General features: G+C 32.9%; 1 protein-coding gene across 1 annotated transcript; it reads right to left on the reverse strand.

Annotated features, from left to right (window-relative positions):
- Positions 1–1638: 1638 nt before the first annotated feature.
- LOC123660339 (short-chain dehydrogenase/reductase family 16C member 6) lies at positions 1639–8163 on the reverse strand. The gene is made up of 6 exons (XM_045595439.1): positions 7893–8163; positions 5950–6065; positions 4934–5053; positions 4517–4678; positions 2706–2905; positions 1639–1844 (listed from the first exon to the last, which is right to left on the reverse strand). Exons 1-6 carry the CDS (start codon positions 8161–8163, stop codon positions 1748–1750), a joined length of 966 nt encoding a protein of 321 aa, XP_045451395.1. The 3' UTR covers positions 1639–1747.
- Between the last annotated feature and the right edge of the window lie 17987 nt (positions 8164–26150).

Raw genomic sequence — 26150 nt, forward strand, 5'->3', positions numbered from 1 at the left:
ATTGTTTGTGCAGGTCTTTTTTGTCACGTTTGTTTAAAATTTACAGTTGCAAAACAATAAATAACTTGTGACAAAAATTATATATCTCTCACTTTCGTTTCGGCGACGATATCGTCATCGTTGCGGAGACGTTGGAGGGGCTGAGCCAAATGTTGGGCGGTCTCAATGAGTCCTCCTGACGAATGGGTCTCGGTATGAACTTGAATAAAACGAAAGTTATGTTTAACAAAACAAATCATACCGAGACCGGTATCGGTCGATGGCACCCTTCTCGAAGTTGTTCAGGATTATGTCTTCCTAGACCATACAATTCAACCAGGCGGAAACAATTTTGAGAAGGAAGTCAATAGGAAGATTCAATTGGGCTGGGCGGCGTATGGAAGAATTCGCAGAGTCTTCACTTCGAGCATTCCGCAATGCTTGAAGACAAAGTTCTTCGAGCAATGCGTCGTGCCTGACTAGTCCACAGGTTCAAAGTCGCTCAGCGTGCAATGAAACGGACTATACTTGGGGTCTATCTTAAAAATATGATCAGAAATGAGACTATCCACGAGAGAACAAAATTAGCCGACATAGCCTGTAGAATAAGCAAGCTGAAGTGGCAGTGGGCTGGTCACCTTTGTCGCAGGACGTGTCGCAGGACAAAAGCAGTGGGGGCTGTATAAGGACTTGGGGAGGCCTACGTCCAGCAGTGGACTGCGATAGGCTGATGTGATGTGAAGATGAATATAATTATATCCATAAAATCACATAATTGTGTTTGCTAGCAAATGTAAAAAACCGAGTTCAATATATTACATCGACAATATACAAATACAACGTAAGTAGATGAAAGAAAATTAGCAAACGCGCGAGTCGCCACTACAATTTTCATAGGTTCCCCTCGATTCCTCTGGGATGCGAACACACATAAAATATATATACGGTCGAATTAAGAAACCTCCTTATTTTAAAGTGGGTTGAAAATGAATTTTAAATAAAAATAGTTATTGTGAGATAATCACAGTAACAGTTTAGGAAAAAACATTTTTTTTCCACCCTTAAAAGATGCTAGGATGATCTCGTTAAATACAATATTAATATTGGCTCGACGTTGTCTGAGATATAAGGTAGAAAACGGCATTTTTTTCAATGGCATTATTACTTATCAGCTAGTCACTCAAAAATTAGCGTACTTTCATCGCTTAACCCCGATTATCACGTGCTACTAGTGTACTAGCGTTCCCTATAATGTATTTCGAGATTTAATAGTAATAATAAAATAATTATTTCTATTAAATGTCGAGAGATGTTATAGGGAATAACGTACTTTCTAAAGTTAGTCCAAATGTATAAGACGTAGAATATATACTGTTTGCAATTTGTATAAATAGGTAAGTATTATATTAACAGTGTATGTATTATTTAACACATTTTTTTGTTTTGTTTTTTTTTTTTCTCTCGTACTCCTGTACCTCGCGATAACACCATCATTCACTCCCACGGGTAAAGTGGTAGAGATCTTTTTAAGAGATAAGTTCGTACCTTGCCAACTGCCACTGTACTAATATTTTTGTATGTGCTTATAAGTGCAGTAAAGAATATATTAATTATAGAGGAGGCCAGGATCTACCAATAAGTTACTAAAATAAACAGGAATATGAGTATGTACATATATTATTTTCCATTTAATTTTATTCACCACAAGATCGTTCAGTCTTCTAAACAGCTACGTTAAGCGTTTTCTATTTATTTTCTTATTATTTTATCACGCTACTTTTGGTTTCCTTTTCAACTCCATCATTGATTGGGGCCCCTTCATGACGCGATGCATTAGATCCCAACACATTTTTGCTGGAAGTAAGCTGAAACATCGAAAACCAATAAAAAATAGTTTTAGTATAGGTATTATAAATCTATATAAATAAAAATGAATGTTGCTAAGCGCATAACACTAGAATGGCTTGACCAATTCGGCTAATTTCTTTTTTTGTATGTTCGTTAAGATAATAAAAACAAAATCTATATAAAAATTATGTGGTGTCATGGGACACCAGCAAGGAACTGTCGACAAAAATAAATAAAGACATGTTTTTTTATTTCACTTAATAGTTTGAATTATTATTATTATTATTTTGTTTGATTTATTTTATTTTACGGTATTTGTTATTTTCTAAAATACTAAATTTCCTAAATACTCTTATGTACCTACTTAATTAAAAACCAATCAATGAAATTTAAAAAAAATCAAGAACTAGAAAATATTTATAAAATTCAAAATTGTTTTTTCAAATTGTGTTGCTTCTATACTATCCGAAGGAAATTCTTTCCTCATGACACCACATAATTTTTTAAGATTTTTATTTTTTTTGATTATCTAAACTTCTAAAGCCTATGATTATCTTCCGTTACAATGTTTTCTGGTGCGCAAACGGTGTTACCGTTACCAAATTATTATAGTTACCGCAACGATATGATTTTAGAACGAGTGAAAAGTAGAAATGCAGAAATTAATTAAAATAGTATTATACATTTAGTAAAATATTTTTAGGGTACTAAAGTGTAAAAACTACTGAACTGATTGTAATGAAACTTGGTTCGTTATCTGGGTAGAAAATATTTTACTTTTATCCCGATATTCCCAAGGGATGGAAATTACACGAGTAATACAGCGAAGAGCAACTAGTAAAGCTACAATAGAAAAATGTTATAACTGTGGTTCTCACCATTTCAGAGGCAACAAATATCTGACTGAACCCGGCATAACACAGTTGACCTCGTTCTTGCGTATAGAATCAATCATGGTTTCCGCCACGTAGTCCGGTTCTAACATTGGCATGAGTCTTGGTGTCACTCCGTCGAACATGCCTGTGTTGATGTAGTAGGGGCAGACTAGCGTCGCGTGAATAGCGTTATGCCCATGAGCCTGTGATATGAAATATAAATATGATGAAATTACTACGTTAGTAAGCAAATAGCTTTAAAAAATATTAATGCGTAGAGTAAGCTTTTACAGATTTTATATTGTCAATTTTAAAGATTTATATGTATTTTATGTTTTTTTTGCAAAGGTAAAAAAAAGGTAAAGCTTATAAATTATACTTTAATAAACTTTCACAAAAATATTGTACTTTTAGTAGAATGCTTATTCTTAAATAAAAACGGTTGATCTCATCTACTTATAACAATATTAAGAGTATAAAGTAGTCTTGTTTATTATAATATCTATAAAATAGCTTCTTTAATATATTCAATTATTGTATTTTTAATCGACTTCAAAAATGGGGGAGGTTCTCAATTCGACTGGGTGTACCGATTTCGACGATTCCTATTACAATCGAAAGCTGATACTTGACATGTTGGTTCTATTTTAATTTTATCAAGACCTGCCGGCCTAGCATGCATACAACGAGATATCTCTTGACGAGAGAGAGAGATAATGTCTACATCGAGTATTTTCTCGATTACCCTAACATGCGCACTACGAGAGACAAAATTCTCTTCCGAAGACTTCGCCTTGTCGAGTAGAGAAACATTATCAACCATAATCACAACTGAATATCATTCTTATTTCTTATGTCGTAAAGTTGAATTTACAAGGTTATTGACCAATTTCAAACGAGTGACACATGTTTTATTTAACGATGTTCTCGGCCTTTTGGCTAAGATAAAAAGTGTATATCTAATTTAAAAAATCTAATATGAAAAATAAAACGGCGTAAGTAAATGAATTTAATTATATATGTAAAACAATATGCTCGTGTTGTGCTTTATATCTTGTCGCACATTAGATAATTGTAATTCTATCACGCATTGTTTTTTTTTTTTAATTTTTAAAATTCTTTGAATTTTTGAATTTTTTTTTTGATTATTGATTTTACTTTTATTCTATTTAATTTTATTTTTAGTTATTGATTTTTTTAATATAATTTTGTTTTGTTTTTTATTCTGAATGTTGTCTTGTCTTGTTGTACTAACCCAATATGGACTTATACTTTGGTCTGAAATAAAGTATTATTATTATTATTATTTAGATTATGAAGCAACAGGGCGCAAATACGTTTTTTGTGTCATTATATGGCACACTTCACTCGACTTTTCGCATTTCCCTCTCTTCGTATACCGAAATTATATAATTATAATAGGGAAACGCCATGGTATACAAAAAATAGGCACCCGGTTTTATTTATTTTTTATTTATCGTCTTTCTCGTCGATAATATTGAAGACGAGAAGTTTCTCTTCCTAAAACGACAAAATTACGATGTCATGTTAGCTTCCGTAGAGATAAATATCACAGATCACTAAAATTTAATGATTATCTCTTCTTGACGTAACGAGAAGAGTATCGCGTGCACGCATGTTAGCTACTGTAGACATAGAGAGATAATACGAGATAAGGGGTAGGCAAAATTTTGTCGTGGCGCGCATGCTAGGCCTGCTGATAAGTACTTTTTGAATTATCTCTAATAATGGGTATGGGTGGGTATGTCGGTATTTTTTCGTTTGCGAGCAAACATAATTATCACAATTCTTACCCGTAACTCAGTGAAGAGACTTTCATGAAACCCGACAGTAGCAAATTTCGTAGCGCTATAGTCAGTACAACGGTATGTGCCAAGAAGTCCAGCTACGGATCCTACGGTCACAATATGCCCTTTGCTCGAGTTGATCATGTCTGGTAGAAAAGCTTTTACGGTCTGAAAATACGTTTACTTTTATTTATATTTATTATATATCTTAATATCTCCTTAAATTATATAGAAATGCTATGAGAAAAAATGGATTTTTCCGATTAAATATATATTTTTTTATAAAATGTGAACCTATAGGCTAAAATAAATTTAACCTCCATTTTAAAAAGTCATGTGGATGGTTTTAATTACAAATATATTACTTGCCGCGCCGCGTTGGCGCAACGGTCACAGCCATGGATTGTACCTAATAATTCTTACCCAGTAATGTGATAGGATGTTGACTTTGTACGTGGTTTCAATAGCGTTATCGTTCAATTCCAGTAAAGTTTCACCGAAGACAATACCCGCGTTGTTAATTAAAACATCCACTTTTCCAATCTGCATTAAGAAAAAAAAAAGAAAATTTCAAATATTACAAACCAGAGACATAATTATGCAATCTAACTAATGTTTTTCGCTCTTTTAAAAATATGTTTTGGCTATGAATTAGAACACTTAGAATTTAACAGAAAGGTTACATTCGGGTTAATTCAATTCAATTTTATTCGGTTAAAATTCATATTCTTGACAGTATGCAAAAATGGAGTAAAGGAAAACGTCATGAGAACATCTCTATTTCTTTAAGTATGTTACAAGTAACGTTCTTTAAGTATTGTTCTGACACAGGTATTCGTCACACATTGTTGGAGACGAAGGAACTTAACTATTATATTAAGGAGGAACATCTTTCTAATTCATTTTGCTAAGACGCAGTCTCCACTTCAGGATATTTTTTTTTTCAGTCGAAAGGTTGTGCGTGTCATGTGGTCGCATTTAAATTTAATTGAGATCTAACAAGTCCTTTTTGAGTTATATGTAATAGTGCGTTTTGACTTGACTATTGTTTCGTTGACTTAGGTTGCATTATCCCGCATAAATTTTCACTAGTTGTACCGATTTCGATGATTCTTGTTTTAATCGAAAGCTGATGCTTGTCAAGTACCTACTTCTATATAAATTTGATTGAGATCTGATGATTCCTTTTTGATTAATCTTTGATAACGCGTGTTTTGTTTTGACTATTTTTTCGTCTATATTATATATTTCTGTATTACTTGTCGGTGTAATTGAAGTCTTTTTTTTTCGTTTGCGAGCAAGCACAATTAATAGGAAAGTGGTTAAAAAGTGGGCCATCTATTCTGGTTTACCCTATATACTCGTAGTACGCAAAAGTTAATCTATGTACATATACTAGTATAATAATTAAAATCTAAATTATTTATATAAGTACATACCTCTGCTTTAACTCTTTCTGCGGTTTTGTATACAGAGTCCCGGTCTGCCAGATCGACCACGTAGCTAGCTACTTCGTAGCCCTCATCTTTGATTGCACTACATATTTGGTCCAGAGCTGAAAAAAAACTTATTATTCATACTACGAGTAGCATAAGCATAAGCGTAAGGACGGCCAGTCGGCCAGACGGTTAGCGGCTGCCGTGGGCTATGAACGCGTTCTGGGGCGAGGTGGCGAATGCTAGCGCGACCCCATCTCGCCCCACCCAGGCGGACGACTGCTCACACGTGGTGGTTTTTTGGTCAGTAGGAGTCTGACATGACCCTCTGGCGCCCCTGCGCCGGAGGGTATCCATGATGGATTTTCCCCACGTAAAAAAAGGCTATAAACGCGTTCAGCATCGAGAGCATGAGTTCAAGCGCGTTGCCGACCCTTCGTCAACACATCGTATCTACAAGAGTTCTCGCTACCTTATTCCCCACAGGAACAAAACGCTACTTGAGGTCAGTATTATTGGGCTGTGTACTGTCTTATTAGCAATAAGTTAAGGTATTAACCTATATCGAAAACGTGATTACACTATAGTATAGATAGTTGAAGATATTTGATTCATAAATTGTATTCATAAATGAGGCCGCGTGACAGTTAAATTAAAGCAAATTAAATGAGAATATTTATAATTTAACATCAATCGCATGAATATATAGGTATAACAAAGTAAAATAACATGTAGAGATATAAATAAAGAAAATAAGCGCGAGTAATAATCATTACCTACCTATCCTACTGTTGGTAAAAGATCAAGTAAGTAGTCAGTTTTTATGTATTCACTATTTTAGCCAATTATTTATAACTAAGTATAATGACTTTTAGACAATGGAAATGTTGACAACCACAATTGCAATGTGAATTAGAATTTGATTGCTCCTTAAATTTATTCTTTACGTGCAGACTTGTAAGTTGCATAATTTTTCCGAATTATAAACTGTTGTACTACGCAGCGAAATTTTTCCTAATAATTGTGTTTGCTAGCAAACGAAAAAACCGATTTCAATTACATCGACAAGTAGTACAACGTAAGTAGACGAAACAATATAACAAACGCACTAGTCGCCACTACGATTTTCGAAGGTTACCCTCGATTTCTACCTGTAACTACCCTTGGGATATATCCTTTCCAACAAAAAATGAATCAGCAAAATTGGTTCATAAACGACGAAGTAATCCGCGAACACAAATAAAAAAATATATACGGTTAAATTGAGTAACCACCTTTTTTATAGTCGGTTAAAAATTATTTCAACATCGATAGTTTAATGAACATGATGTTGTGTTATAGAGTATATTTGGAGTTAATCAATCAAAGCGGTTTTCATTGACTGATTGTACTTAAAAGGGCGAATACAGAGCAGTGACATACACAAGACAAGTTTTAAGTAAATCTCAGGTCGTAAGCTTTCATACGTACAGGACATAGAGGAGGAGTACATCTTTTTCTGGTTGAATGTGGAATTTTAAGTATTATATAAAAAAATATAATTATGAAAAGAATCTGTAACCGGCTTGATATGTGAAATTAATAATAATAAAAAATTATATTCTTTTATTCTTGGGATTTCAAATAAAAATCGTCTTCATCGACCTACAATTTAACCGTTACTATATTTTTAATCGAACTAAAATATTAGGTACATAAGAACACTAGCAACTTTAATTCAGCAAATGTTATGTCGATTATGGATACATCTTTTAATTTTTAATGTTATTTTTCTTTGTGTTTATGATGGTCTTAGAAATACAGATGTTGCACGATTTCACAAACATAGCGACGTGACAGACAAATGAATGGTCGAACAGCGGAGCCTTGCTAAACGTTTCCATTGGTTTCACTTTGGAAACGTAATTTAAAAAAATCTCATAGAGAATTTAGTACTCAATATTTACCTTCTTTATTAATGTCCCATAAAACAACTTTTGCTCCAAGCCTTGCAAGCTTGATGGCCAACTGTTTGCCGACTCCTCCCGCGCCTCCAGTCACCAGTACAATATCATCTTTTAAACTTTTCATCGGCCTTAATATATTAGGGACCAGCGTCCAAAATAAAGATTCCAAGATGTAGTAGCAAGATAAAAACAAGAACAGAACTGTGTCTTTTGCAATGTCGAATATACTCGACATTTGCGATGTCGTGTTAATCTTGGTGCCTTCTAACATTTTGCAAGTGCCTGAAAGTAACAAAAACAATTTGTCAAAATAATTTAATGTGTTTCTAAACAATTGTTTAGAATTTTTCATTATAATATTAACAGCGTTTTTTATCTACTTTTATTTGATTACTTTTGCTAATTATGAAAGCTCTAAGGATGAAAGTTGGTCATGTAGATTTGCTTGTTTAATTAACTTTTATTTTTATTGGTAAAATAGCAATATAATAATAACTATCGTAGATTCGTTACATGTGATAATGATTTAATGTGATATTAGTTTTCACAAACAATATCAATTGTAAGTAACAAAAAGGAGCCATAATTAACCGCGATTTTATTTATTTATTCTAAAGATTTTTATGACGTGAAATAGAATGTTGTTTATGAGCAAATTTCAAGGGTTGACGATCCGATTTTGAATATAAACCAAGACTTACATACAAAATAGTACGAGTAATGATGTTGAAATAATTATAATGAATATTACTCAAGGCTCTAAATACTGATTGTAACTTTATAAGGCTTCGATTACAAATTCGTGCCTTTTATAGTGCAGTTGTTGGTAGAATTGTATTTCTTTCTTACTGTGGTAATAAATAATCGTGAAAATTGATTGTTTTCTTGACTCCTTGAATAACGTAAATATTTATTCTAAAGGCAAGCAAAAAAGGCTCTACGGATAATTTAATTCTTTTAAATTGTATTTTTCTAATACCTTAGTACGTGAAGCAAAAATAGTAAAAATAGAAGTAGTGAATGGCTTTATAATTTTATGCAGCTCTAGATTTTTTAAGGTCAAGCGGTTCTGCTACTCGAGTTTTAGCCATATCTTTATATGAGAGAGTTTGTAGGTAGCGTATCTAGTGTCTATTGAATATATATAAGACTTTCTGGATCTATCGAGAATAATAATTATTTAATTTATTACAGTAATATTTATTTCAAATTTATAAGGTTATTTGTCTAAGTTAGTTTTATATTGCTTTTTTATTTAATTCTCAAAAATATATAAGTTTCTATCGATTAGTAAATAAAATAATCATTTTAGGCATTGTATAGAGCTTACACAGTTTAGTAATATATAGTTTATGATAATATAACGGACATTTTCTTTAAACTACATTTCTGCCAAGTATTCTTTGAGTACACATTACTTATTTGTCTAAAGGTAAATCTATACTAAATTACATAAATGAAGACATAGAAGGTACATTAGTCATTTTAATAGTCATATTAATTAAGATATTAATATTTATTTATATTATTATATTATTATTTTAGCTGACGATTAGATAACGATAAAATTACTAATATATACATATTACTTTCTCGTCAATAGTTTTAAAATATTTAAAATGGTTTTTATGTCATAGTGTCATAGTTAGAACTTTCGCTTTGAAGCGAAGTTTTAAAATTTTACCTACTTTCAAAGAACATTACCGACGTTTTTTTCTACTTTCTGATACACACACTAATACATATGTAACATACTATCACGGTCATGTCAATGGTCTAGCATTCTTAAACTTTTTTATCGAGTGTTTTTTATGAAGAAAGCTTCTTTAATTAAATTGTGTTTAATTATTTAAATAATAACTATTAATTTACATTTTATAGATAATCTAATAGAAGTAAGAAAAAAGTTGCTCAAATGTAAAAATATTTTTCTTTTTTTATAATATCTCGAATTTTGATTATTTAAATTATTAATTATTTTATTATGATTCATGCTGTATTTTATTTCAATAATTTTTATTAAGACTAAATAGCTATGACGTGAGTTATTTTATTACTCACCTTTATTTTTCATGAATAAAAAAATCCAAAATAAGCAATGTGAAAATATACTGTGGTCAAAATCACTGTTATCGATCTATTAGATTCGGAAAACTTTATAGTAAGCGCGTTCTCTGCTGCGTACGCGCCGGTTGGCCCACAACTGCGGGCATAGCTCGTTCCACTCTTGTAGCTTTCTCCGATAACGGTATCTTACATGATATGTCTTCAAGTTCTAGTCATTTGATTGTTATTCACAATTCTACACCGTTTTGATTTGAAAATAATATATCAAGTTAGAAATTAAATTGTTACCATAAAACTATCTTTATAGCATTTAGATAATACTAGATATTACTAGTATTAGGAGATACCTAGGACTCTCTTCGTTTCATTAAAATTGTACTTTATCAAAAGTTATTGTAATTTATTTAATGAACGAAGACGCGGGAACTGTTACTTTGAAATAACTTACTAGTCTTCAATAATGAAACAATGCCAGTATGTCTTATTTGAATTCTCATTGTATTAAAAATCTATTACTGTTGATTGTTTGCCTTTTATTGAATTGATTAGTATCAACAAAATAACCTTATAGTACGCAATCCCGCGGAATCCCGCTCCACTTATGAACCTGCGGGATCCCGCACCACCAAAACGCGGATCCGCAGATACGTACTTGGAGATAACTACGAGTATGAAAATTACGTTTTTGAAAGAACATCTATAGCTGGAACATCTGCAACTGACACAGGTAATGTTATCACATTAAAGGAATAATTAGGAAAAGAGCTTTAACAAGAAAAAAAAAATACAAAAAATACAATAACAGACAGGACTATGAGAAATTTTTGAAAAAAGAAATGGCGTGCTTTTAGTCCAACCGAATCAAAGGATCGCATCTAACGCTTGCTTATGACGGTCCAACCCTGTGGTCAAACCTACAAAAGTAGAAGCTTACTTACTAAATACTTTTTATGCCAATAGTAGATAAAAAAATTCAGCCATACTCTCGACATACATTGGATTTTATCATAAAGATATGGTTAGCTAGTCGTAACCAATTGCCAGGTAATAATTTACCCGACTGGTCTAAAAACTGTGCTCACTTGTATTGTACATGAATATGATTTATTTATTTTAATTTTATAATGCAACTTTAAAACTATTTTACATCACAATAGTAAACATAAATTTAGGAAGTAAGGAAGATAATCAGAAAATAGCCAATCTTTTACTTAGATATCATAGTTGATATCTGGGAAAATGCATGTCTTTTTCTTTCACTTTACACACTATACATCTATTGTATTAACACAACACAAGAGACGAGCAGATTATCTGATGATAATCAAATGTTCAATTACATCCGCTACCTACATACGTTGGCATTAGGTACCAGTAAAGCTTTTAACTAGTTGCTGCCTCTAAAGGTAGAAAGCAAGAGTGGTAAAAGGAAAAATGAGGAACTTGGCTTCACTGATATATAATAGATTGGCTGTCATCTACTATAAACTGGAGAAGATTTCTTAATATGGTATTTTCCTTACGCTCTGATTCTGAATGACACCCAGCATGCAATTAATACCACATATATGTGTACAAAAACGTATACATACGAGTACATATATGTATATCAGTAACTCGAGGTTGCTATGAGATAATAAGCATATTTGAATTCTTTACACGGAGAACGCTCATTAATCGAGGTCGTAGAATTATTATGCATTGTAAAATGCCACTGAAGAGGTGTTTGTAAGTTTGGACCAATGGTTTGTTTGTCTGTCAGAAGTTTTGTTTACACTCAACTTGTAGCTTTTAAACTGTAAAAGGCAGTAACCGTTTTTCACTCCTTTCTTTAGGATTACAGGTGTAAAATATATCATTAAACATATTTCATTACCATAATAATATACTAGCTTACCCGTGCGAATCATTCACACTAAATAAGTATAATCATTATCACTTTACAAAATAAAAAAAAGTATTTTTATGTGAGTTGATTTGAAATTGAACAAAAAATTTACCAAACGTTGACGTTGTGTCTCAATGTATATCTACATATATAATTTTAATAATTAATTAATTTACAAAAAAAGCATTTATAAAATTTTTAGTTGTTGTCGGTAGAGCAAGCAATTATCTATAAAATGATTTATAATTTAAGTAGCTCTTTCTTAAGGGAGGCAAACATCTTAAACCTTAGCGTATTGATATATTGATTTAGTTTAAATAAATCAAAAGTTTTACACAATTTTTTTTCAGATTGGAATATTTAAAGCATGCAGCTGCAAGCTGCATGCTAAGCATGGCAGTATTGGAGTAGTGTACATGGATTGTACCTGTTTTATAATTGAGTAAGTAACTCCTTTTTGGACAGTAAAAATTAAACAAATATAGTAGTAATAAATTATTTATTATTTAAAAATTAATATCACATTAAAATAAGTCATAAAAGTAATCGAGGCCCTGCCCGAGTTCCCATATTGCGACGCCAGTACCAAACTCGCGTGCCAGTTCCAGTCTCTTTTGAATTGAGTATAGTGTGGGGAAAAATATTTTCTTTGTACCCTGTGATGTCCTGCAATTTTTTTTTTCTGATTTAAAATAGGCTCGAAACGAATTGTCGGGTAGTTTGAATTTAAAGTGACAATTACTTCATCACACATATCATCGAAAACATGATTTACACAGTTGAAATTCATAACTTTGAATGATTGAAGAAATGAACATTATTAATATTTATAGACACTTTTTTTTAAGCATCAGTTGACAAGAAAATGATCATTGTTAACAATTTACTATGTATAAGCGAAGACGCCACGTTGGCACAACCTTTACAGCCATGGATTGTAGTTGTTGCGTCAACGGTTGCAGGTTCGATCTCCGCACATGACAAACATTTGTATTGGCCATACTGGTGTTTGCCGTGGTCTGGGTGTTTGTGCAGTTCTTGTGGGTCTCCCCACCGTGCCTCGGAGAGCACGGTAAGCCGTCGGTCCCGGTTGTTATTATGTACACCTGATAGCGATCGTTACTCATAGTAGGGAATATATCCGCCAACCCGCATTGGAGCAGCGTGGTGGATTAAGCTCTGATCCTTCTCCTACATCGGGAAAGAGGCCTATGCCCAGTAGTGGGGTGTTACAGGCTGAAGCGTTCATTTAATTTATATTAATTATTTTATCTGAAAATATAAGATTTTAACGAATTTTTTGAAATCATATACCTAGTAAAAACATTGCCCATACAATATTTTAAAATATATGTTGTTATACAGTTTCGAAATCAGTTTTATGTGTTATGTTTGCATAATTAAATGGGTGTCGATTTTGCATAATAAAATGCATTAAAAAAATATTTTATTGAATGTTTGTTGGAGGTTTGGCTCGAAACAAGTGGAATATTCCACCGTCGTTTCGAAAGAATTTGTTAATATAGAAAGGAGCTAGGTATACCTACTCGTATGTAACTGTCAATAAGTATAACAATTGACATTAAATCTATCTATATTATTTATATTATGTATATACATAATTTAAATTGTGATAGAATGTTTGCATCAATCAATGCATAAAACACATTATAATAATGTGTTTTATGCAACTTACACCGTTGTATTATTATTATAACCTAATCATTAAAATTAATTTTCAGTTTATATTGTGATACAGAATCGTATTATAAACTAACAGTACTTGCGATCTCGTTCGTGATTGCCACTCATCTTATTGGCGCGCATAAAATTAGTAGATAATTATAAATTTCAAGACTAATATTTGGAGTATTAATATTGAGGGTTATCTACAATCACTAAACAGTCAGATCACAAACCGTGTAATATTTACAACACATTACCGAAAAAAAAATACATTTTTGGTTTTGTCTTCGATTATAGTGTAGCTAAAACATTTCAAAAATGCATTACTGACATAGAAAAAAAAGTTTAGGTATGAAGCTTTACGAGGGCTAAAAATCAATCTAAAATAGGGATCATTTCAGATTTTCCATCTCCATATTTTCATATAAAAAAATTTTTTCGCGCAATATGGTTTGTAATTTGCCGGAAACGGTAAGTCTTCTATTTGCACTCGATCAGAAGAGAGCAGAGTTTGCTCATCCCGGATACTGAATAATATTACACATTACGCGTATTTATTATAATGGGATAAAACTTTCATGTAAATTTTCTTAATCTTAAAAAAATGTGTGCAAAGCTGAGATAGTATTAATTGATAAAGCTAAGATGTTAATAATTGGAAACAATTAATACAATTGCCTGTAATGAATATCACGTTTCATTTCTTAGCTAGTTTCCTAGATAAGTTTAAATTTAGAATTCTAGATACGAGACATCGAGACAAGAAATACTTATTTAATGAATGTGCGTTAACACAAGCGTACACGGTACATCGTTTAAATAATAATTAAAATATTTATATTATTTTATATATTCTCTTTTATATAATCCAGATAGGTAATTAGATATGACATAAATACGTACTAGACAATCAATGAGTTTCTAATAGGTATCTAACGTACTAGTTGTTGATTTTAGAGGGTACTTACATATATCAATCGTTTAATGTAACTTTCTTAGAATAAGATCGCGCTTATAAATAGGTATTTATCTATCTATAGATATGTATATAAGTAAAAATAATCACGGAAAAGAATGTAAGTGCATAAATTTCGAACTATTCTCCTTTTTGTTTGTGGTATATATAACTACCGCCAACCAACCCCCCTGCCCAGCGTGGTGACTATGGGCAAAACACACGAGTTCACGTTATTTTTAGCGTAAACTTGTGGAATTATCACATTACATATTACATATATCAACATTAAATATCTATCTTTCAAGTTGAATCAAACTGCACACGGTGTGCAAATTTGATTAAAATCGGTTAAGTGGTTTAGGTTTTGTTTAGCCTGGTCCTTCTCCTACATACAGGGAAAGAGACCTATACCCAGCTGTGGGATATTACTCGCTGAAGCGATAACGAAGTAGTTTAGGAGTTCATCGCGGACAAACAACGTTAAGATTATATGTATCAACTAGTAAAAAAATATTTTGTTCTGCCTGACTGATTTATCATTAGGTACCGAGCTGGCGAACATAAACCTTTGAAGTTAGGTATGAACGTAGTCCGAGAACATAATTTTCTTCTCCTAGATTCTCTACTAGATCGATTATCGATCTATCTCTACTAGATAGATTAATCTACTACTAGATTTTTAGAACAGGTACCCAAATGAAATATTTTTGTGTACAGTGTAAGATACTCTGGAGGTAAGAAGCTGTGTACAATTATGCCGTTCTACTTTCATGCGTGAGTTAACTAATATACCTAATTTACATAACACAACAAATACCTACTGTAAGGTAGTAGGTACTATGATTTCTAAATGAAGTAGGTAAGTATTATTTTTATAATTGTGTTTGCTCGCAAACTAAAAAAACCGACTTCAATTACATCGAAGAGTAACACAACGTAGTACAAATAGTCAAGTAAATACGTATTATTAGATATAACTCGAAAAGTCCTGGTTAGATCGTAATTAAATTGAAATAGAACCACATGACACATCAAAAGGTGGTGATTTTTGACCTTTTGATTAAAACAAAAATCACCGAAATCGGTTCACCCAGTCAAAAGTTCTGAGGTAACATACATAAAAAACAAATACATTGAAATAAACACACATATATTTAAGACCCTCCTCCTTTTTAACCCCCGACGCCAAAAAGAGGGGTGTTATAAGTTTGACGTGTTTGTCTGTCTGTCTGTCTGTCTGTCTGTCTGTGGCTCGGTAGCTCGCGAACGATTGAAGCGATTCCATCTTCTATTTCTTATTCTCATTTCATTCTTCGATTAATCGTAAGATACTCGTACATACTTAGGTACTTTAAGATTGAGTTTCTTTAATTATTTTTTAGTTTTTAAAGGCAACTCAGGTTATTGTGTCGGGTTTTTTTTAATTTTTAATTTAATTATTTTTAGTAGCCTGTAAAAATGAATATAACCAGTGAACAAGCAGAAAAAAAAATCACCTGATGCGTCATCTAGCGGCAACTTAATAGAATTAGCAAGCAACGGTTAACGATTGTCTGCAAATACATTTCAAGTTGTTTGTATTGAAGAGCATAGCTGGCGTTGTGAGAAAAAAAATCTCGTAAAATAACTAACTACCTAGCACGTAGAATATACTTTTCTGTATTATGAACTATTTTAAGCACTAAAATAATTTGTTTTAATACATTTAGGTATAATAAGGCTTAGAAAAATAATTAGAGTTTATCTGATGGATAGGATCATAATAAGTAATACGAGACTTTATTGCCAGAGATGGATAAACTTTTTACGTTATGTCTCATGATTCACCACACATTCGCCTTTGACATCCCCCTGCTGGCAAAAGGCCCCTCCATGTAGGAGAAGTATCCGGGCTTAATCTGCCACGCTGCTCTACTGCGGGCTGGCGCATACATGTTTTCCTACTATGAGTAACGATCACTATTAAGTTGTGTCTGATAACAACTGAGACTGCGCTATGCAAGGCAAGGTAAAAGAACCACAAGGACATATATCCAAACTGGTAAGAAATACTTGACCAAATACAAATATCCATCTTGAGCAGGAATCGAATCCGCAAACTGGTGGTTAGGAGCGCACAAGATGTCACACGCACCACTACACTAGAGCGGTTGTTTGTTCACGTTATATCTAGGAATTGACTTTTTTATACATATTTTTTATTTTAGTATCTCAATTACCTTCGAAAGATAGTGGTGATAATGTAAGACGATTATCAATTAGGAAACATTCATGAATATTTATCGACTTTTAATGAATAATTTTTTTTCTATTATCAAAGCTTAAAAAATTAATTAAATCATATTTACCATTAGATATTTCTCTATATTACGTCTGCGTCGAACAAAATAGCAAAAATAATAAAGAGTTTAGAGAGGAGATGTGAGGCGAAAAATTGTAACGGTAAAGTGTGATGTCTTGTCAGGAAAAGACATTTATTTTACCCTTTCCTCCGCACGGACATCCGTGTTCTAAAGTTCAAAACACAAAGGCTCGAATATATACCAGATTTATTAATATTTATTTAGTATAATTAATTTTATTATATTATCCCCTTACCAAATGAATTTTACACTAATATAAAATGTTGATATTATATTTAGGTATAAAAAGTTAACTTTGTGACAACTACAATATTATAGAATAGTTTTTTGACTACAATTATAAGTGTTTACCAAATCTTCTGTGATATGTACTCATTATAGATATATTTACCACGCGCCAAAATAAAAGTTAAGTTAATTAAGCTGTATTCTTGTTTTTTCTTCTAGATTGTGTATATTTTTCGGAAACCCAACTTTTCGAAATAAAACTTAAGAAAGTTTAATGAACCGCATGCACGTACATATATATATATATATATATATATATATACGTATTTTACTGTACCAAACTAACGTTAGTCGCTCTGAGACTTGCGATATCTCATTACTATCTCACTTGTGTATCTAAATACACTATAACGTAGGTACTTACTTATTCTTAAGAAAACTTCTCACCAAAGACATATTTACAAAAAATACCGAAAAGGAAATGAAAACCGTTGCAAGAAACCGTTGTGTTGTTTTACCTCTTCAAGTATTTTCGCCTGCACACGATGACAAGCAAATTAAAACTGTTATTTAAATGTCCGTGATATTTTAATATAATTTTTAATCGTATTTCATTTTAAATGACGCCCATATTGGACGGTAAATAAATGTGTACATTTTAATTAAGAATTTTATACATTAATCGTACCTACTTGGTAATGTCCTACTAATAATATGAAATGCGAAAGTTTGTGAGGATGTATGTATGTATGTGTGTATGTATGTATGTTTGTCGCCCTTTCACGCAAAAACTACAGAAGCGATTTTAATGAAACTTTGTGTACAGATAGCTGGACCTTTTTTTTTTTTACGTGGGGAAAATCCATCATGGATACCCTCCAGCACGGGGGCGCCAGAGGGTTATGTCAGACTCCTACTGACTAAAAACCACCACGTGTGAGCAGTCGTCCGCCTGGGTGGGGCGAGATGGGGTCGCGTTAGCATTCGCTATCTCACCCCGGACAGATAGCTGGACCTAGAGTAGCACATAGGTATGCTACTCCTTATCCGGACATTCCTACGGGATCGGAAATAACGCGATGATTTAAATATTTTGACGTTGAGCTATCTATTTAGTCATTTTAATTGAGTAGTAAATTTATTTTGAATGTAAAGGAGTTCTGCTGTGTGGCTACGACAGTCAAGAATATAGCCCCCTCTCTTCCCGTGGGTGTTGTAAGAGGCGACGAAGGGACAACACAGTTCCATTACCACCTTGGAACTTATAAAACAGACCGATAGCGGGATAAACATCCAACTGCTGGCTTTGAAATACAAAGCCCGAAGACCGGCTTCGGTGCGACAAAGCCAGCCCTGCGGTCACCAACCCGCCTGCCCAGCGTGGTGACTATGGGCTAAACACATGAGTTTACGCCATTTTTGGCGCGAAATGGTGGAGGCCTATGTCTAGCAGTGGACTGCGATAGGCTGAAGTGATGACGATGAAAGGAATTTAAAGAATTTTGAAGTTTATTCAACAAATTTTAATACTTCTTGTATAATAGTTTCTTATAGTAATACTCATACAAATTATGGTATTATGACTTAGCTTTCTTCATAAATAGTTACAATTGTACATAAAATTGAATTATGAATTGAAAAATATTGCATCAATGTACTGATACGATTTGTAGTAGGTACGTTAATTGCAATGTTATGAGTTTAGCGATTCATTTATGTAATAAAAAAAAAAATATGGCAAAAGTATGTATGTAAATGTTTCAAAGCCATGGAAAATCGTCTCGTTTTATGGCATTCTTTTATTATTACTTATTATTTAATTGTTTTAAAAGACAAAAAAAAGATTAATGTAATTAAATGACGTCTGATGAACGTGTTAGGGGGCGTTCATAAAATACGTGAGACGTTTAAGGGGGGGAGGGGGTCGAGTCAATCTCATCTAATCTTACGTTGGAGAAAGCGCAAATATCACGCAATTTTCTTTTCTGATTGAAAAGTATTATTTAAGTTATCTATTGTTAAATTTTTATTACACTCATAATTAAACTCTTAGCAATATTGATAACTAGTCTTAACTAGTCGTAAATAAAAGCACGAAGCATTTTTTTTTCTTTTTACAATAACAATCCAACGCTCTTACGTAAATAACCCACATTTTGAAAAATCTCACGTGAGATTGGGGGATGGGGGAGGGGGTTGAATAAAATCTCACGACATCTCACCAGGGGGGAGGGAGGGACAGAAAATTAAAAAAAAAACACCTCACGTAATTTATACACAATTACACATACATATTTATTTACTTAAATATATATATTTTATTTTGGCATAAAATTTTCGTTTAGGTTTACTTTCTATGTATAATTATCATCTCAAAGATCCAGTTAAAGCCTCAGGCTGCTCATGACTTCGCTAGACAACTATTACTTGACAGTATTCGCGAGTCTGTTGCTTTTCGAAATAATGTTTCACTTAACAAAGACTATCGTATTCAAAACTAAAGAAGAAAATTTATATTTTATAACAACTACTTAACGATATTAAAGTGTTATTTTTGTTAATATTACGAATTGTTAAGAGTATTTAAAGATTTATTACTTAGTTTATTTTAAATATTAATAGGATCTTTTTCGTAATAAAACATTTGAACCGGTTAAATTATAATATTATAATTTACAATGTATAAAGAGAAAGTCTTTATCCATATTTTGATTAAATAACGGTTGTAGCGTTACTTATAAAATAAGTATCAGGCAGTCGAGGAATGTGATGGTGTACGATTGAATCTGTCCTAAAAGGAGTAATTTTTCAACTGGAATAGTTTTTTTTTTAAAATAATACTTCTTTCCTCACGTTTTGCTTCGGGAGTAAGCTGGTGAATGTGTGAAAAATAGCGTTACAAAAAGTGTGATCGGGCGAGGCGAACGGAACAAAAGGGAGAGGTGCGAGCACACATTTTCTTTATCTCTTTCTCTCATAGCCAGTTAAGTTTCGTATATCTAAGACAAAGTGCTGGTCTATTGTGCAGGCCTATTGCTAAAGAAGTTTTACTTCAGTCGTGTGGTCGAAAGCACACTACTTTCTTTTTCAGGTATTATATATAAATCATTTTATATACGTAATTTTTAGTTGTCTATATACTTTTTAATTATTGCCTCCATTTGGATGTTTCTTAATATCTATGTATAAAGTTTTTTAAATTTGTAGACGAGTGTCTACAAGTATAATGGTAAACAATTTGTCTGTAGCCGCTTTCTCTATGATTACGGCTCTAAGGGCATATATAACTTGAACGTCTCCCTCTTCGTCAAAATTTGTTTTAAATTAACACCGATAGCAGTTTCTTAAGTTTACAGATTATTGTCTGAGTTTTAGGTAAAAGCCGCTTGATATCACAGTTTCTTAAGTTTACAGATTATTGCCTGAGTTTTAAGTAAAAAACGCTTGAAATAATGATTAATGATTGTCTACCTTTTTAGAAAAAAACCTCACTATAACTCTGCATAAACTATACATCATTTTATACATATATCCATGCTCTACCGGCACCTACAAGTAAAAAATGTATTATTGCTTCTGTTTTTGTAAATTATTTAATTATTAAAATTATATATATGACGACTTTAATTTTGAAACAATGTCAACATGATTGACGATCGGTAAATTTTTTGTTCAATTTCAAATCAACTCACGTAACCACATAGCAATTTTATAGTCTAATAAAGTATAATCATCATCGATCAGCCGATCTATCTCTAGATTTTGGGTTAAGTAACTATATTTGAGGATTTTGAGGATTATTGTATTGATTTCTTCCAGAGTTACTGTCAATGTAACTCACCGTCGACAGTCCAAAGGTATAACCCGGCGCTAATAAATTGATGAAAATTTTCTGTTATTCCAATTAAGCTTTGAAAAATAAGCTATCTTGAAATTTAGCTATTCTACGCTTCTTCACTTATAGCCATTATAGCTATTATATGCTTGTTGTTATTAACTATTAAAAATAGAAATGTTTTATTTTTTTGTTGTTGTTTTGATACATTTGTTTGACGTCTACATTTTAACTTCTGCTTGCGAAATATACGGACAAAAACTTGTTTATAGTTACACATAATTATTTGAAACTTTGAAACCTCTTTTCAAAATCTGTAGACAACCATGACCTTCGATGATTGCGTATAATTATTACTGCGCATCATATAATTGCGATGATTACGTATTTATTTTAATCACTCGTTTTATAAAATAAAAAGGTATATGTGTATAAAGATCTATCTGTGTGTTTTATTACATTGTAGATATTATTTTAGCTGAGCACTATATACATACACACCCCAAGAACAAAATGTAATAAAAAATACATACAAACAATTTTTTGTTGCTATTGTGTATAAAATTATAATTATATTTAGATAGGTAAAGTTAAAGCGCAAATGTTTATTGTTTTCTAAATATTATGTTGTTTATAATATGGGGTCGTTAATTAATCACGTGATGTTTATTAGCAACTTTATAAATGCAATGTCATTAAAATGTCAATAAAATTTTAATAATCAATCAAACGGAAATCTTATGTAGATCGGTCGGACATCCCGGTTTTCCGTAATCCTCATCCAGCCTACATCGGTAATCTTACGTAGATCGTAAGTCCAACGGGCCGGAGGACGTCCCACACTGCGTTTGCCATGGTGCGGTCTCCACTCCAGGATACGTAGGTATGCTCTAACGGCCATCGGTCCTACGATACAGGTGACCAGCCTACTGCCACTTTAACTTGCTAATCCTGTGGGCTATATCGGTTACTTTCGTTTTATCACGGATGTCTCATCTCTAATTGTTATAGTAATTTATTTTGTTAATGAACGGAATAATACCCACATAGAAGTCAATACCTACATACATACCTACTTATATGTATATGGGTATATAGCTACATAGGGGGCTATGTTATTATTACTAGAGTTAGTTCCATTTTTTGTAATATCTTATTCCTCTTTTCCACAAAACTTGATTGCTTTAGGACAGTATTAAAATAGTTTATTGTACATAATCAAATCTTAAAATTAATATGAAAACATAACATATGATGTCGTTCCGTTAAAATAATCTTTTAATGTTATCCGTTTAAAAATTATAATTATGTGTTTTGTGTTATTGTTTTTCTAATAGCAGGTTGTACGTATAATATCAGGTGGCTCACGTGGCTGAAGGTCGCGTCTCAAAGGGTGTGAGGCGTGAGCCACGAACCAGAAGGGTCGCAGAATGCGCGCGCACTTGCCGGCTCCGTCTCGCCGCGCTCAGTCAACGTACAGTCGATCTAAAGCCACGCGCGTCGCCGCCGATTCGATATTTCTATTTTATTTAAATAGACGCGCGGTTGCGCTCCAAATTTTATAGTTATTATTTAAATTAAATATAAATCTTCCACATTCGTTCGTTTCGGAACGAATCTTGCGGAGGTTGATAGTAACTATAGTGACATTCAGTGAACGTGATCAGCTGATCGTCAAAATTTCTTGTTAATTTAGTGCAAACATACGGTGAGTTGTCCCAGCGTTTTAATTTTGATTAAGCGTTGATTTGTATTAGGTAAACGCGTAGTCCACAAGAGTTTTGAAAGTATTTCAAGGCGATCGTGGTTCTCGCTACTCTGACTTTGAATTGGATAAATTGATTTTTATATATAAAACACCATAATTAAATTGTTTAATTGTGAGTTTTTATTAATCTAACTCTAAGTATTTTATGTACATATTTTAATGAATAAGAGTTAACGTTAATAAGTACCTGAATACCTAAATATTAAGAAGTGGTATTACAAAAGAGCAGCGCAAAATATATAAGCCTTAGAAATGTAAATCAGCTTAGCATGCTCTATTTTTCATACAAATCCAAGCATAACGTTGTTATGAGAAGGCAAACTCGGAAACTCTCTTCCGTGGCTTGCACGGTCTGCAAACACGACTAATCGTTGTCAATGTAAATGCTGAATGTTGAATGTATCTAACTAAATATACCTAATTAACGTTTTTCTTTTGTCACTTAAATGTACGACCTTCTTAATCACAATGACAGGAGTAGTATTAGTTAATCGAAAAACCGAAAAATGAAACCGCTGACTTTCAATGTTAATCGAAACTGCAAAACGAAGTAAAAAGCGATTCATTTTGACCCGATTTTTTTTACACTATATTTCATCTACATCTTTAAATAAATAAAATTGGAGTGTTTGTTTGTAATATTAAAATAACTGCTTTTTACTAAATTCATATAATTATATCTGTCTATACACGGTACATATACCAAAATAACATTTTTTATAATTTTTGTCTGTATGTCTGTCTGTCTGTTTATTTATTCCGGCTAATCTGTGAAACGGCTGGACCGATTTTGACAGGACTTTTACTGCCAGATAGCTGATGTAATAAGGAGTAACTTCGGCTATTTCTATTTTTTTTATTTTATAACTGCGACCTGCATAATAACTATTTTGTTAAGTACACCGCGAACGAAGTCGCAGGCACAGCTAGTTTGAAATAAAGTGTGTTCTTTAAGCTAGTGTTTCATATAAGTCTTAATTGTTATTATTTTGTTTACAAACTGTCCCACCAATTTTTATTTAAATAAATTACAGTCAATATCAGCTATCAAGTCCTAATCGTACTTTGTAAAATATATTTTTGTTTTACATAAATATAAGCCCTTAGATGGAGTTGAGTTAAACCAACGTCAAATAGTACCGATTAGGTACATCACTAGTTGGAAACAACGTTTTGGGTTATCGGATGTCCAAACAATATTAAAAACAGATAAAATTAAAAGAGTTATTTTGACGAGATTTACAAGGCAAGCGAGATATCAATGAATTACAAAATATCTGTTCTTGTATTTGCAATCACAACCATGTTTTGCAAAATTGTGAAACGAGTTACAATATGAACGGAATCTTCTGTAGGCCATTGCCAAAGAAATGTAATTTGGACTGGTTTTATTTAGGATTTACGATAGTAAGATTTACTTCGTTGATAAAGTGACATTAATGTGGATATCCATGAATTACTTGTACATCCTTTATGAATTTTATGGAATTAAATATTACCTATCAACGAAATTAGAATTGTTTTAATGAAAATCTGGTGTTTTAATGAAATAAGTTAATTTTACTGTATAATTTTATTGACAAAAATAATATTTTATATCATTTCTGATAATCAATGTGATAAAAATGTTATTGATATGTTAGTTTTTCCATAAATCGAAAATACATTTTTTTTTTGTTGAGAGATCATACGTTATCATACAAATTATATCATACGTTATAATGACACAGAAAATGTTCAAAAGTATTATAAACAATAGTATCGTGAATATCTTTATTACTATGTCTTCTGAGTTTGCAATCACGAGCCGGTGCGCGCGACGTTGAGAAATGCACCAGAAGGCCGACTAGTGCTGCGTTGATTTGCCGGACTGTTTGCGATCATCTTAAAACCTCCAATAGGATATGATGAGGTTTACAGAAAAAACATAATGTAATAAATAATTTTTTAACGAATTATTTTTTCACAAAATTATAACTAAGTCTTAATATGCGTGTAAAAAGGTAAATAAAAAATGTAAAAGATAATTAAAATGACGTTTATAATACCTATGTGGAAATGGGAATATTTTAAACAAATCCTGATAGAATGAATAAATATCTAATACATCTAAATATCTAAAATTTAATTTCTTCATTACTCCTAGGTACTTTTGCTTTCTTTTTGTCACTTGATCGGTGTTCCGAAAAATTTGAGTCTCCGGTCGCCCTTGTCTCCAAAAGAAGTGTTTTGGGTGTCTGGTAAAGTACACCGCTGTTTTTTTCTTCGGCGTTGACCTCGATTATCCACTTTCTGAACCACTCACCTAGTGCCTTCTGGTTACCAAGAGGTAGCAGCTAGGAGGCGTCTGGACATCGTGTCTACTGAGACAGAAGGACTTGAAATATGCAGTGTCATCTGCGAAGAGGACTAGATTGGTAGTTGAGCGTTGGTTGAGTATAGGTCTTTGTGTATAGTGAATACAGGAACGGAAAGTATGGATTCCTGAAAAGTGCGATTCGACAAGAAGTATTATATGATGAACACGAGACTACCTGACACTTCTAGCTGGTACAGCTTGATGACGACCGATACATGATAACGACCGGAACCGACGGCTTTACGTGCTCTCCGAGGCGCAGTTTGGGTAAAGCTTTAGATTAGGTAAAACCGAATTTCGGGACCGTGGGGGGATGGGGGGGGAGAGGGTGGGGAACGCTACCCCTGGTACCACTGTCACACCTCGGAACCCCATGGTTATGGAGATATCCATGGTTAAAGTTTTGAGGTTAGAAGAAGAATTTCGAAAGTTAGAGGAACGCTTGGCTCCGGCGCTGCGGGAAGTGCAGCCCTCCCTCCGCGCCTCCGCGGCACAAAAAAAACACTCTAGGGGTAGGACAGACCAAGACCACGTGGACAGTGGGGTGCTCCGATTCGGTTTTGGGTATTTTTCGAATTTCTAAACCTATATTCTAGCACGCAATGTTACTAATTTTATTAGAATATTATGTCTGACGCGTTATTTTGTTTAAAAATGTCGATTTGTCAGTCGTTAAGCGTCAGTTCGTATCGTTTGTTGATCTTGCAATCGAGATCGTTTTTACGTAAATTTGTTCGAAAATAAAATGTGAAAGTTGGTGAATGGAGCATATGAGTGCATTTCCCGCTGCACCGGAGTTAAGGTGGAGTCAGACACGGAGCTCTAAGGTATTGTAATATCTCTGAATCACGTAAAGTTAACCCCAAAACTTCAAACACGATATCTTCGAAACCACGGGGTTTACGCGAAACGCACACTACAGGGGGCTAAAAAACCCACCCTCCCCACCACCCTTTACCCTCCCACCCCCATTCACCCCATAAATTGGAGGCCACTTAACTAGCAAATGACCAATTCTTCTTCTAACCTCAAAACTTTAACCATCGATATCTCCATAACCATGGGGTTCCGAGGTGTGATAGTGGTACCAGGGGTAGTGTTCCCCA

The sequence above is a fragment of the Melitaea cinxia genome, chromosome 15 (assembly GCF_905220565.1).
Source record: "Melitaea cinxia chromosome 15, ilMelCinx1.1, whole genome shotgun sequence".
Classification (NCBI taxonomy): Eukaryota; Metazoa; Arthropoda; class Insecta; order Lepidoptera; family Nymphalidae; genus Melitaea; species Melitaea cinxia.